At 40.8% G+C, this 13890-nt stretch overlaps 3 protein-coding genes across 4 annotated transcripts in view; 2 read left to right on the top strand and 1 right to left on the bottom strand.

Annotated features, from left to right (window-relative positions):
• LOC113231510 overlaps positions 1 to 7828 on the top strand; it is a 155863-nt gene extending 148035 nt beyond the window's left edge. Inside the window, exons 17-20 of the mRNA XM_026465834.1 lie at positions 623 to 799; positions 1749 to 1825; positions 4672 to 4755; positions 7621 to 7828. Coding sequence (XP_026321619.1) covers positions 623 to 799; positions 1749 to 1825; positions 4672 to 4755; positions 7621 to 7809 — 527 coding nt within the window. The 3' untranslated portion in view covers positions 7810 to 7828. The remainder of the gene's footprint in view (positions 1 to 622; positions 800 to 1748; positions 1826 to 4671; positions 4756 to 7620) is intronic.
• A 17-nt stretch (positions 7829 to 7845) lies between these two features.
• Positions 7846 to 10712, bottom strand: LOC113231206 (26S proteasome non-ATPase regulatory subunit 14). Of its 2 annotated transcripts, none has more exons than XM_026465398.1 (4): positions 10620 to 10712; positions 10289 to 10487; positions 9861 to 10017; positions 7846 to 8587 (listed from the first exon to the last, which is right to left on the bottom strand). In XM_026465398.1, exons 2-4 carry the CDS (start codon positions 10464 to 10466, stop codon positions 7987 to 7989), a joined length of 936 nt encoding a protein of 311 aa, XP_026321183.1. In that variant the 5' UTR covers positions 10467 to 10487; positions 10620 to 10712; the 3' UTR covers positions 7846 to 7986. The 2 variants fall into 2 exon arrangements, with proteins under 2 accessions (XP_026321183.1, XP_026321184.1); XM_026465399.1 differs by having other exon boundaries at positions 10576 to 10698.
• Positions 10713 to 12227: 1515 nt separating this feature from the next.
• Positions 12228 to 12809, top strand: LOC113231467 (39S ribosomal protein L41, mitochondrial). Its single transcript, XM_026465794.1, has one exon. The coding sequence runs from the start codon at positions 12280 to 12282 to the stop codon at positions 12766 to 12768; it is 489 nt and encodes a 162-aa protein (XP_026321579.1). The 5' UTR covers positions 12228 to 12279; the 3' UTR covers positions 12769 to 12809.
• Positions 12810 to 13890: the final 1081 nt, after the last annotated feature.

Here is a 13890-nt window from a genome sequence, read left to right as displayed (position 1 = left end):
TTTTTATGATGTCAAGCGACGGGACGAACAAGCCGTAGGCCTGGTGTTAAGCGACACGCCTTACATCGCAAGTATCTGAGGGGCACTGCCACTGCGCCTGTCAACCGGATACATAAAGTTGACAAGTTCCAAGTGCGTGTAGTTTCACCAGCACCCTCACTTACCCACTTACCGGAACTCAGTAACGTTGACAATATTGTTTGCCGGCAGAAATCTGCTGCTCAGATCTTTATGATTGAAATCTCTGAGTGGCACTGCAACTGTTATGGACAGGCGTGTCGCTTACCACCAGGCGCACGACTTGTTCATCCCGTCATTTGGTACCTAACATAAAAAATTAAAAACTTTTTCTAACACCTTATGCAATGACTTTTTTTTTTCAAAAGTTATTTAAATAAATGTTTGAAACATCCTGACATTTTTCCTAACGCCTACCAGTACCTCTGCCATAAGTTTATTGTGGCTGTTGTCAGTAGCGTACCCGTAATGTGGCGTACCTACCTACACGTAGCCATACAAAATTATCAAAAACTTTTCGTTCATGCGCGAAGCATACAGCTAAAGCTGTAGACAAACTATGTTTATGTGATGTATTAACACATGACGTTATCTATCGTTTCAGACAAACTGGATAATAGACCTCTTATGCGGTCAATAAGTATGAGGATCTTCTCGGCGTTAGCACAAGGTCACGCAAAACATCGTGATTTTCCCACCCACAGTGACGACCAAGAGCTTTGGCTGACATTCCTAGCTGATACTGGCGTTATTACGAAGAGTGAAACTTACCAAAGTCTTTGTAAGAGTGACCATGTATTGTTAGATTTCATTTATGGCGCACATTGCTCGTTAATGCCGAAAATTTGTTTAGCAAAACTTTTCTTCACTTCTCATTCCAGTGTAGTTAGTTTAGTCATGTAATGTAGGTATGCTTAACCAAAGCGTACAGAAGTAAATGTTTGGTCTTTTCTAAAACGCTTTTTAATTACCAGAAGAATAAAATTATGAATAGCCGTGATTGAAAATGTACTATTAGGATTTCCACTTCTGCGTTCTGAGTATGAATTAAGAAATAATTAAAAGTACAAAAGGCGCGAAAAAGTTCTTGGAAAATTTTTATTCGATATCTACAAAAAAAATGTTTTCTTTCCTTGCAGTCAAAATGAAAAGCTCACTATTTAAAGCTTTTGTTCTAAAAATCCTATTAACAATATGACCTCACACAATCTATTGTGTATTATCGCGCCATGTAAAAATGTTGCCATACTTACCTATACGTATCGAAGCCGACAAGACGGGCAATATCTCACGTATCAAATTTTTTTTTAGTTTATATACGCGGTTTTACATTATTTTACTTGTTCGTCATGATTTACATGATTGCCGGTACTTTTCATTGATATTTTTTACATGCTGTACAATTAAATACTTACAAAAAAGATTATACACCTTTGCCTTGGACTAACAAATTCAATTCAAATTCCGTACAAGCAAAAAGTTACCAAAATATAGAACTTATATCTACCCAACAAACTCTTAACCAGGGCGCTGATTTGAATTCAAATAGAAATCCATCCGATCGGGTAGCCCATCCGCGATATTATACGCCTCGACTCGGAAAAGACGCAGTTTCCGATCGGGAGAGGCAATCAAAATGAAGGACCAGGTTCTTCCCATGTTCCTTTCGTTGGGCCCACTGTGGTTGGGCCTATCATTATTTTAGACTATACTTTTAGCACTTTTTACAGCCGAAACGCTACAACGTCGACAGTCCAAGGTTGACGATCTTGAAGCCCTACTAAAGCAACTAACTTTTTATCACCAGGTAAGTCAATGTACATTTCCACAATTATACTAAACACACTACTTGATTGTCGGCACGCATGACATTTGATACCTGTAACTTTTCTAATCAGATGGAACCTTTTTTATTGTTTACATTACAGGCGGCGATAAGACACGTATAATATAAACACTTGAAACTCAAGAACCTTTTAAGCTACTGTAAAACGAATAATATGGGCGATAAGAGCACTTACGTAGCTTTTGTTTAGGCTACAGTTATGATTGTAATACGACGACTTTTTTTGTTAATTTCTAAGTACACTGAACACTTCTGAGAAATTTTCGTAGTATATTACGCTTTAACTTCTAACCACTTTGTATATTCACTGTATTAAGAAACAAAACATATATAAAGATGACAAGCATTTAAATACCTATCGTTTACACTTGAATCATGTGAATATAATGTGTAACTCTTTTTAAAATAAATTAATAACAGTCGCAGGTAGCGACGAAAATCGCGAAAATTTGCGAAAATGGCATAAAAAAACATAAGTCGCGAGGAAGAAAATTGACGAATCCTATCACAACTCACAATGTAACGACCTAAAAAAGGTTTAAATTCAACCTCTATTGAATAAAGTTATGTGTCTAGTTACCAAGCCGTAAGGCCTGGATATAGCTGACATCGTATGTAGGTTACACGCACAGCCCAGTAATATCGCTTATATGCATTTGTTAAACTGTAATTATATTTTATTTCTGTTTAGTCTTAGCGCTCTGATAATAACCATTCATTTTTATAATTAAAATCCTCTTTTTAAAAACCCTTTTCCTGACCGCCAATACATATCTGTCTAAGTGATATTTTACTCCAAAAAGTATTGTTTTTTTCAAAAAAACAATCGCAAAGCGCAATGACCTCCACTTTGATGACCTTTTTTCCAATAAGATTGTGATTCTAATAAGATATCAAATGTTAAAGTTTTAACACCATCTGAAAAAGCACATCCTGACGATAATTTTGATAGGTAATAATTACCGAAATTAAGTAATAATGTCATCTATCACAATTAAAGTCTTCATCAAACACTAAACGTCAACAATCCCGCCAATGTATTTTCTGTTAAAGGGACGCATCATGAATATGTGTTTCTTTATACTAGGATATCGAGTATTTAACAGTGAAATACTAGTAAAAATTTGGTGTTTATACGTGTGGTAACACCAAAGTTATTTGTAAAACAGTTCTCCAATCGGGTACTGTAATTTACTGGTAACTATAGTTACCAGAGACGTTCGACCGAAAGTGAACATATTGAGTTACTGGTAGCTATGGCTACCAATAAACTGTTCAGGGGTTTAATAATGTGCGTGATTGGTTGTGGCACTATGTACCTCTACCGGATGTACCTCTTTCATCATTTTGACCTCTAAGATTTCTAAAATTTATCGGTCCCACATATATACGTTCATGTATAGATATAGCTATAAAGAGTGACATAGAGTTGTTACAACCACCAAACATTAATTAATTACTATTTCAAATTCCAGATTTCCTTCCGGAAATGGTTTTACTGCATCGCAGGATAAAACTACTGACTTAGGAAGTCGAAGTTGAATTTTAACGTAATTCTAATGGTGCCATGTAAAAAAATGCAGTAGAAAATGCAATAGAACTAACTACTTTAAAATCCAACTTCGACTTCCTAGGTCAGTAGTTTGTCCTACGATATAGTAAAACCCATTTCCGAAATTCGAAAACATAATTAAGTCATATTTGGTGGCTTTAACATCTCTATGTCGCTCCATGTAACTATGTCTATACATGTATCTATACATGTGGAACACCTTTTTCCGACCTATGTTATCACTAGAAATTAGATAAATTGCAGCTTGTCAATGTAAAACAAATTAATTACAATAATAGCTATTTGGCACTCGTCGCGGCATCCGACGTACCTATAGGTACGGAATACCCGATTACGCTGTGTTGTATCGCGATTAGCAGTAATGGCAGATTTGCAGTCTTGGCCGCCCTAGGCTCCAGGCCATGTAGTCAGCACCAGCCGCCCCTTTCTCAGCACTCATTTAGCTATTGGTAAACATATCTATATTTTTTATATAAAATGTACGAAAGTGATTTAGGAAGATTATTGTTATACGATGCGGTGCGGTGTAGCCCGTCATAATATGCGTGAACCTTTAAAATATTTAGGTACTTTGAGTTATTTCCTGTATCATCAGCGAATTTTTTGTCACGATTGGCCGACCCTAAAATCTGACCGCCATAGACCCGGGCCTAAGATGGCCTTATCTCTCTCTAGTTATTGGTCCATGTAGCGATAACATAGGTAAAATCTCTAAGGAAACGTAATTTTACAAAACATAGCAATACCTAAAATGAACACTACGCCATCTTAATTTTTGAACCTTTTCTGTTTTCTTTTCTGTTTCGCACCCCGCGCGCTCAGTTCAGTTAGTATCCAAGAGTCCGCGTTTAGCACTGGTTCCAGTTAGGTTTTTTTTCATGTGCGCGCGTCTTTTTCTGCTGCAATTTTGTATTAGTTCCTGTTATAAGTATTTACTTACATATGAGTATCTGTGTATACATATTTCTGTCCCCCGTTTTTATATATAATAAATACCCATACTGTTCTACCGACTGACTTAGGTACTTATTTAGCCTGGCCATCTAAATAAATATGGCTGTTTACAAAAATAACAGAAAATTTCCAAAAAATAAAAATGGCATCCTACTCATTGAAGGTATCGATATCGATAGTGCATCCAACCATTTTGTATAGTGCAAGGTGCAGATTTATATACGATCTCTAGGTAGGTATCTAAATACTCTTTAGCTGAATATTTAATTTTTGATTACAGATTCCTGGTGAATCATTAACGTCGAACATCAGAGATGAATACGAAAACATACATCACGAAAATCCCGGCCTGTTTTGGGATGTTGTGAGTGCATTTTGTTGGAATACCTTATTGTTTAACAGCTGGCAATATATTTTTTATACCGGCTGTATACATATATTGAATTACGATTGTCTGATGTCATACCATCACTCCTTTTTTTTCCGAGGGATAAATGCTTAATGCATATCCTCGAGCCCAGGGAAGATCACGGTTAGGGCAAGAGGAGCCCCGGGAAAAAGTGTGTACTGGTAGACCGCGGAGATTGGGAACCTCCGCACCGCCAGTACCATGGGCCGGCGGGCCTCAGGCGTCATACTCGGAGTGAGGAGAGAAGGCTGCACAGCGCCCTTCAGGGCGCGAGGCAGGCCCTGAAGGTCGCCGTCCGGGCCAAGGACTCTGAGAAAGAGGAGTTCTTGGCCACGCTGGACGCGGATCGTCGTGGAGATGCTAGAAGGAGGGAAGGCTCGTCCTGATACCCAAACCGGGCCAACCTCGGGGTTCAGGCCCCTCGTCCTGCTTGACGAGGTGGCGAAGATCCTGGAGCGAATCATCGCCTCCAGGATCAACGAACACCTGAGGGGGGACAGGCCCCGATATGTCGCAGCGGCAGTGCGGGTTCAGGACTGAACTCTCCACCTTGGGCGCCCTGGAGTCGCTGCGACACATCGTGGAGGAGGCTAACGGCGAGAGGGAGGGTGTAGTGGCTGTCTCTGTACATAGCCAACGCCTTCGGCACTCTCCCCTTCGCCGTTATCAGGGAGGCGCTGAGGTACCACGAGATCCGCAGGTACCTCAGCCGTCTGGTGGAGCACTGCCTGGAGGACAGGGTGGTGCTCTACCAGACGAGGAAAGGGAGGCGCGCCGAGCGCCCAATGAGGTGCGCAGTACCCCAGGGGTCCGTGTTAGGACCACTACTGTGGAACCTGGGGTAAGATTGGGTGCTGAGGTGCCCCTCACTGCCGTCGCTGCTTCCCCGGACGGCGGTCATCGCGTACACCGATGACACGCTGGTGGCCGTCCGGCGGACCACCTTCCAGGAGGCGGCCCGAAGAGCCTCCGCAGCGGCAGACATGGTGGTCCGCCGAATACAACTGCTGGGGCTCGAGGTCGCCGTGCCGAAGACGGATGTGGCCGTCTTCGGCGGGAGAAGCAGCGGTTGGGCAGTGCCGGCAGGCGCCCACATCTCCATCGCGGGATTATCAGTCCTGGTCAGGTTCCAGATGAAATACCTGGTCCTTGTCCTGTGATAGAACTTCGGGGAGCATTTCCGGCAACTTGCTCCCCGAATAGTGGGCGCCGCATCGGCGTTGGGTCGGCTCCTGCTCAATCTCGGGAGGCCGGAAGCCCCATGCAGAAGGCTATACGCCGGAGTGACCCGAAGTATGGCCTTATACGGGGCTCCTATTTGAAGTGGGGCCTTATCAGCGGCGACGAAATCGCTGCTAAGGAGGTCTCAGTCAGCGGCGACGAAATCGCTGCTAAGGAGGCCTCAGAGGGTGGTCGCCCAGCGAATGTGCAGGGCGTACATGACGGTGGCCTGCGCTGCCGCATGCGTTCTCGGTACTCCGCCGTGGAACCTTGAAGCCGAGGTCCTTGCGGAGGTCCGCGCCTAACGGCGGGGCATGAGGGACCGAGGCTAGCGCCCTGCTGAGCGGGAGCGCCGCCTCGCGACGCAGCGCATGCGGGTCCGGTGGAAAGAGAGCTTGGCGGATCCCCCCTAGGGACCTCGTACCATAGAGGCGATCCGTCCTGTCCTCGTAGAGTGGGTGAGCCGGTCCCGCGGACCACTGTCGTACCACCTTGTGCAGGTGCTGACCGGGCATGGCTGCTTCGGTCACTACCTACACAAGGTGGCGAGAAGGGAACCCGTACCCGTCGTGTCACGAGTGCGGCGCTGCGGATGACACCGTGCAGCCCACCCTAGAGGTGTGCAGCCGGTGGAATGAGCAGCGCCGTACCCTGACGGGGACAATAAGGCAGGACCTCTCGCTGCCGAGCGTGGTTGCCGCCATGCTCGGTAGCGAGGAGTCCTGGGAGGCGGTAGCCTCCTTTTGCGGAGAGGTTATGTCGCAAAAGAAGGCTGCGGAGCGAGTGCGCGAGGACGCGACAGACGCGCACCCGCTTCGGCGCAGACGTACGGGGAGAAAGCGAAGGCAGTTCGCTGCTCGCCTGATCCCCTAGTGAGGCCAGCAGGCTCTGGACAGGGGGAGCCTACATTGCACGGCCTCACTCGTCTTGGTGGCGGGTCGGAGGACAACTGACCTGCCCCTCCGTTGGCGCGGGGCAAGCTAGGGCGATCGGGCGGCGTCGTGGTGAATGTACACCGACCCCACGGCGCCGACACAAACGGCGGGAGGTAAACCCGGGGGGGGTTTTAGTGGGGTAGGCCCTCCAGTCTGGAGGGGAAGTCCCCACATAACTCCTGAGTCGTGGGATCTCGCAAATTCACCAGTACATCCCCGGCCACCTCGGTTTCCACCAAGGTTCCCGGGCTAAAGAGGGGGAGGTCGGCTCGCTTGACATCATTACCATGCCATCAGGAACTCAACCGTTTAATAGCAAATAAGTAAATGTCCATTTTATAAATGACCTTATTTCGTTTTGATAGGCTGTTGCCTATCAAAACGAAATCGCCATTAATTTTTTGTAAGTTTCAGAAACTTTTTATTTGAACAAAGTATTTGTCTAATAATAAATGCTGTCTGATTTTTGTCTTTCTAAGATAAATTTACGCATTTTTTTTTTCAAGATATACATAATAAAGGCAATAACGTGATCGACCCCAATTGTCTGTACTAATTAGCGCTGCGTTCGTAATGCACGTGTTTTTATATCAAGATTTAAGCAAGATATATGCTGAATTGCATATGTATGCAAAGCAGATCAAACCTAATTTCGCCTGTACAGGTTAGTATGGATGATCCTGATGCAGCATTTCTGAAAGTGAAAAGAATAATAAAAGACATAGTCAACAGTCAACCCAACTTGAAACCAATGTTCGACATAGAATTCTCGGATATGGATAAACAACCCATCATAAAGAAAAAACTTGCTGACATCACTAAAACCATTGCACCAGTGAGATTGTTCTTTTAAAGCAAATAATTAAATAAATGTTCATAAAAAAAAGATAGTTTTATTTTGCAATACATATTGTATAATAAATATCATACATTAGTGGACTATCAGGATTGGTGTGGGAACGGAGTAAAACTGGATTTATTGCCACTTTACTATAGCCTTAAATTTATATAAAAATGTCCTGAATGCTCGTTATTTGAATACCATCGTGTCAAGCATGGCTCCTAGACACTGCACTATGTTGTTAGACATCAGGACATCCACTTTCTCCTCTAAATGCCTTTTTGGATCTTGTTTACCAACATTCTTGATGGCCAGCTGTTCAGGCGTCATTTTCTCCTCATCTTCTAGAGACTTATTATAGTTCTTAGCTAATTCCAGCATATCTGTCACAGTAGTCTCATTAATGGAACAGTGCTCTTTGTAGTCTGACAATGTAAGTCCATCCATCCAGGATTTTTTGTGAAGATTCAATAGCATTTTCTGCTCTAGTTCATTCTTTCTATAATTTATACTGATGGAGTAATAGTGACGGTTGAGTCCGTGGATGAGAGCCTGCACAGAGGGCTTTTGTAAATGTCCCAAATTTGAAGTGGTTTGTCTGGGTTCCTGACCAAGTACCATCATGTTAGGGTTTATTAGCCGGAATGCATCAATGACCACCTTTCCTTTTACTGACTGAATGGGGTCTACTACAACAGCTACGGCTCTCTCTGATAATGCTTCAAAGGATTGCTGAGTGTTTATGTCAACTCCTGACAACCAGCAGCCAAATCCAGGATGTGAATGGTACCTATAATTTATACAAAATGTACATTTATTTTATGGTTATAAAAGTTCAGTAAAGAAATGTACATTCTTGCTTTAAGTAGTAATCTCATTTGATGGGAACATCCAAGAATTTTGTTTGAAAAGTATAAGCCTCAAACAAAAACAGACAAGCAATTTATCAAAAATTTGATTTAGTGTTCATAGTATCCAAGAGTAGAAAGTGGAGGAGAAAGAGTGGGAAAGCGGACCCCGGGCAACACTGCTGAGGACGCAACCGTGACAACGCTCAGATGAGAGAGAGAGAGAGTATCCAAGAGTAAACTTTCTAAAGAAGCATGTTATTTTAAACAGAATTAATTTTACCATTCAATGTCACTATTATTGAAATTCATTAGTGTAATTTTGTTACTGTCAATTTCTAGCAGTGATATTTTTTGGCACTGGCATTCATAGTTGACAATGAAATACAGCCATTCCACACTGTTAACACTCACTCAGGAGAAACAAATTCTGGAGATGTGAACTAACAGTAAATAAGTTAATAAATAAAAGTCTTTGGGCACCATTGACTCACAAATAAATGGACGACGGGTCTAATACAAAAACCACGAAAAAAATGTCCCAAGTCAAACTATTCGAAATTTAAATTGTAATGTCATCGCAGTATCGCACTGTGAGTCGAACAAATGAAGACTAAAGCGGAGTTTGACGCTCTGCATACGATTTTAACGCCTTACAAGTTTGGACACTTTTTAGCGCGGACCCGACATCCATATAATTTTAAGTCAATGTTGGGCACCTTCAAATTAGACGCTTGTAGAAGTGCTGCAGTGATGCAGCCGCCGTGCGCCCGTAGAGCTTATGTAATTTTTAGTTCACTAAATTGTGACTGCATAAGTGGAGCGCGCAGTCATGACAGTGGTGCTGCAACTGTGCTTCTAAAGATTTAAGTAAATTTGTAGTAGCGCGGTTGCAGTGCCACTGTGGCGACACTGCAGCGCTTCTTTAAGCATCTAATTTGAAGGCACCTTTGAGTCTCATTCGTGTGGCTGTTTACAAAACATTTATTGGGACTCCATGACTGGTATCAATCTGGAACTATACCACCTTTCAACATCAAGCTAGCAATTAATAAACATTGAATTGTTGGTTTACATCATTAGCTATGGCAAGCAATGTTGTATTATAATTTAAACAACCTTTCTCACCATCTAATCATCCTACCAGCAGGCTTAGGATGAGCCTGAAGACAAAAGTTATCTCTATGATCTTAACTAACCAAACAATCATCTTACCATCCCACTACCATCTCTGGCCGTCCAGTCTGCTTCAACATGTCCAACATTTTAGCCTGGAAGACGGGGTCAACGGCCTCTACAGACACCCCTGTACCTGTCTGCGGCATTGCAAACACATCAATCACACGCACTGTGTAATCGTCTACAAATTCACCTGAAAAGTTTTATTTATTCTATAGCGCAATTGTCAATTAATCAACAATGATTTGTTCTTGGTAGCATAGTGTAAAATATGATTTTACGTAACATGAATGTTGAAAGAAAGCAATTTCACTTAAGAAAACAATGGGAATGAGTTGTTTAAAATATTTATACAGCTTGAGTGGGTTTTTTAATGAATTCGTCATGTAGTGGAATTTCAGGTACCCCTCGATACAATGACTGTTCTCGGTTGTGTGTGGCGCAAAATGACAAAGCAAATTTACCTAACATGAGACCCATAACCTCCATAGGCACACCAGCGCGGCCGTGCTTCAACATCTTGAGGAGAGCTAGCGACGAAATGTACACCTGCTCCGCCGTATCCACGACGGGGGCGTCTGTCGGCGGCGGTGCCTGCGACAACCCCGCCATGCCTCCTCCCAGACGTAACAAACGATCCATCCTGCTAGATCAAACTAACACCTAAAACAAAGCAATCGTGATACACCACAATGCACGACATCGATAACCATGACTTGACAAAAGAAATGAGGCATTATTTAAAACATACACGTCAATTTCGTCACGATGTACAAATTAATGGATACAACTCACAGTATTTCAATAAAATCACAATAAAATCATTGAATAACCACAATATTCGGGACAAACTTCGGCAATCCAAAATTATTGAAAAATGACAAGCTACGTCGAAAATGCAAGCTCATGAACTGTTGTTGAGTGTTGCTAGTTTCTATTATAAGCCTTATTTTTAAAAGCGTAACGAAACGAAATACCTACCTGATGTGTTGTCACGTTTGGCAAAAAATGGCGGGAATTTGAAACGAAATAAGTAAAAGATTTAAAATTTTCAATTAGGACAAAATAGCGAACAAAATTTAAAAATTAAAAATTACGGAAAAGTTTCTGGTAGAAGAATCCAGAAAAGGTAAATGGTATGGAAGCATACAAGACGAAATTAAACCGTGTTCAAAATTGAGCAAGCGAATGAAACGAACGAAATGATTTAGAAAGTGAAAAGATGAATAATAATGATTTATTTACTTCATACAACATTTAAGGTTCATTTTAATGTTATTAGAGCTTATCCTTAATTTTCACTTATACAAATTAACATTTCATCATAACTAACAATAAAATTGGCCTCTGTGCGAGTTTATACATCATCGGAAAATCAGGCCTATCGCTTTCAGGATGCCGTTACAGCTCCCGCGCATTCTGTTGAACAGCGAGGCAGTTTTCTTTCGCCGGACTGTGTCAAAGCCATTATTTATTTATTTATAAAGCATTGGCTTCAGAGCTATCAGCTTAATGGTAACAAATAATCAAGAAACGCACAACCATAAATAAACTAAAAATTAATTCGTGTAATAAATGTAACTACTAAAACCCGACATTTTTTCAAAACTGCGTCAAAGCCATCCACGCGCGCGTCTTTAAGTATGTCCGAGGCGTTGCAAAAGCGCGGGATCTGCAACTGTGCCCTTCAAATTGGACTAAGGGTCGTATTCTAGAACTCTATTCAATGCTCAAGTCAGGATTGCACTGGCAACACAAGCACTGGAAATACGACCCTAATGGCAGGGACTTGAGTATGATTTCTAGTACTTTGAATCATACTCAAGTTCTGACTTAAGCATTGAGTAGAGTTCTAGAATACGACCCTAAGTGTCGTATTCCAGAATTCGACTCAACGCTCAAGTCAGGACTTGAGCAGACTTGAGTATGATTTCAAGCACTGGAAATACGACTCTTATGGCAAGGACTTGAGTATGATTTACAGTGCTATAAATCATACTTAAGTCCAAGACTTGAGCATTGAGTAGAGTTCTGGAATACGACCCTATGAGTCGTATTCCAAAACTCGATTCAATGCTCAAGTCAGGACTTGTATGATTTCAAGCACTGGAAATACGACCCTAATGGCAAAGACTTGAGTATGATTTCTAGTGTTTTAAATCATACTCAAGTCCTGACTTGAGCATTGAGTAGAGTTCTGGAATACAATCCCGTGACTCCTGCTGTTTAAAAACTATGTAAAAACGCAGAGTTCTTTTCGCCATTCTACATTAAAAACACAATTGAAAATTATTGAGAATCGTGAAAACTAAAATGAAGACCTGGTTTAATGTGCTTGCATTGAAGCCAAAAATCGCAATTAAAAAAATCACATCACATTTCACTTGACATTTCAAAACATAACCTCAAAATCGCTAAAAAGTGTAAATTACTAGAGATCAATATATCACCAAAAATGTCTAAAATACCTGCATTAATAAATTTTGCGACGAAACGCCATTTTTCTTTAACATTACCAAGGGAAGGTAAGCGAAACTTTCGAAAATTCGTGATCGCTAACAAGAGAGGTTCAATGCTTCATAAGAAGAGACAGGCTGGTCCAAATCCTGAATTACCGGTAGACAAACGAGGGGTTCGCGATGTAGGCTATTATGTGAACGGCCGCTTCATGGAGGTCCAAGAAATGATCCCGGAACTCATTGTTCCGGATTTGAAAGGTTGTGATTTAAAGCCTTATGTGTCTTATAAAGCTGTGGATGTAACACAGAGTGAATTCTCGCCGCAGCAGTTGTTTGATGCGGTGTATAGCAAGAAAATCGTCACAGATTATAAAAAAGGCAAATTAGATGCAGACGGACAACCCGTAGAGCCATCTGAAGAAGAGAAACTCCAACCAGAAGAAGCTGTGGCAAGAGCAAAAAGAACAGGCTCTGATATATTTTAGAATCTAGTATATTATGTAATGAGCTTTAAGTAGTTAATATTATTTAATATAAAATGTTAATGTTGTATCATTTCCTTCGTTTTATTTCACTTAAAAATTGGGTAGTAATAAAAGTTTCAAAATTCAAAATTCAAAATGAGGTTATTAGAAATATTAGCCAGTATAACTGTGTTATTTGCTAAGCTACCAAAAATTTTAGTCTACAAAAAAATAAGGAAACAACTAAATTAAATACAGAAAGTTCTGGAAATCTTGCAAAGATAGTACTATTCTACCAACTTAATTTACATTTGACTGAAAGCCATTGTTATCGTAAATCACCTATTGCAAATTTAAAAGTGACATTGTATATACATTTCATAAATTTAGACGCCCGTTAAACAGATCCATCATATGGAAATTCTATTTTGAGTGACAGCATAAGAACTAAGAAATATCCAAATTTATAATCCATATTATGAATGTGAAGGAAATAATTTCTGCATTCATATAAAATTTTTAAGTCTGGTAGCCTTTACACAAAGCCTGATAAAATACAGTCAAGACTGCGTCGCGTTTTAAGCTCGCATGAAGCGTTGTCGCCATTGCGGGTAGTAGGTATTTTCATTAAAATCGAAAGTTAAAAAAGTAAACTAATAGGTACTTATATAAATTACAGTGTGATAAAAACATTTCTATAGAAGATATTGCACCTATTTTCGGTAAGTAATATTTCTTTCAATTCTGTTCTTCTATTATTATTAGTATTATATTTATAGTATTCTTTTCAAGAACAGTTTCGTTCACTCACTCGTACAATCACTCATTTTTCGGGACCTTTAAAATTTCCCTTAAAAATTTTATTGATCAAAAATAATTCTGCTTTTCACCTGCCAAAATATTCGGATCTCCAATGTATGTTGCCTAAACATGAAACGAGGTTTCTTAGCATTGTAGACACATAATGTAGAAAGTATAAATTTATCTTTTATAAATAAATAGAAATCATTTTAAGTGCTTATTTCCTGACCTACTTTTCCCTCCTAATTACTTGTGGTTGCCATAGTCATTATCAAGAAAATATCGTTTATACACAAAGGTCAAAAGTATTCTACCACTGTCTTATAATAAAATGATACGAAG

This window comes from Hyposmocoma kahamanoa, unplaced genomic scaffold (genome assembly GCF_003589595.1).
Source record: "Hyposmocoma kahamanoa isolate Upper Pololo Valley unplaced genomic scaffold, ASM358959v1 65, whole genome shotgun sequence".
Lineage (NCBI taxonomy): Eukaryota > Metazoa > Arthropoda > Insecta > Lepidoptera > Cosmopterigidae > Hyposmocoma > Hyposmocoma kahamanoa.
This window is presented reverse-complemented; position numbering and strand designations above follow the sequence as displayed.

Bases quoted from the DNA above. Each gene is read 5' to 3' on its own strand.
- LOC113231206 (XM_026465398.1), bottom strand. From the start codon at position 10,466: ATGGATCGTTTGTTACGTCTGGGAGGAGGCATGGCGGGGTTGTCGCAG. The intron at 10,018-10,288 runs GTAAATTTGCTT...AAAACTTTTCAG, and splicing joins GGTTATGGGTCTCATGTTAG to GTGAATTTGTAGACGATTAC. The intron at 8,588-9,860 runs GTAAGATGATTG...TATAAATTATAG, and splicing joins CCAGAGATGGTAGTGGGATG to GTACCATTCACATCCTGGAT.
- LOC113231467 (XM_026465794.1), top strand. From the start codon at position 12,280: ATGTCTAAAATACCTGCATTAATAAATTTTGCGACGAAACGCCATTTT.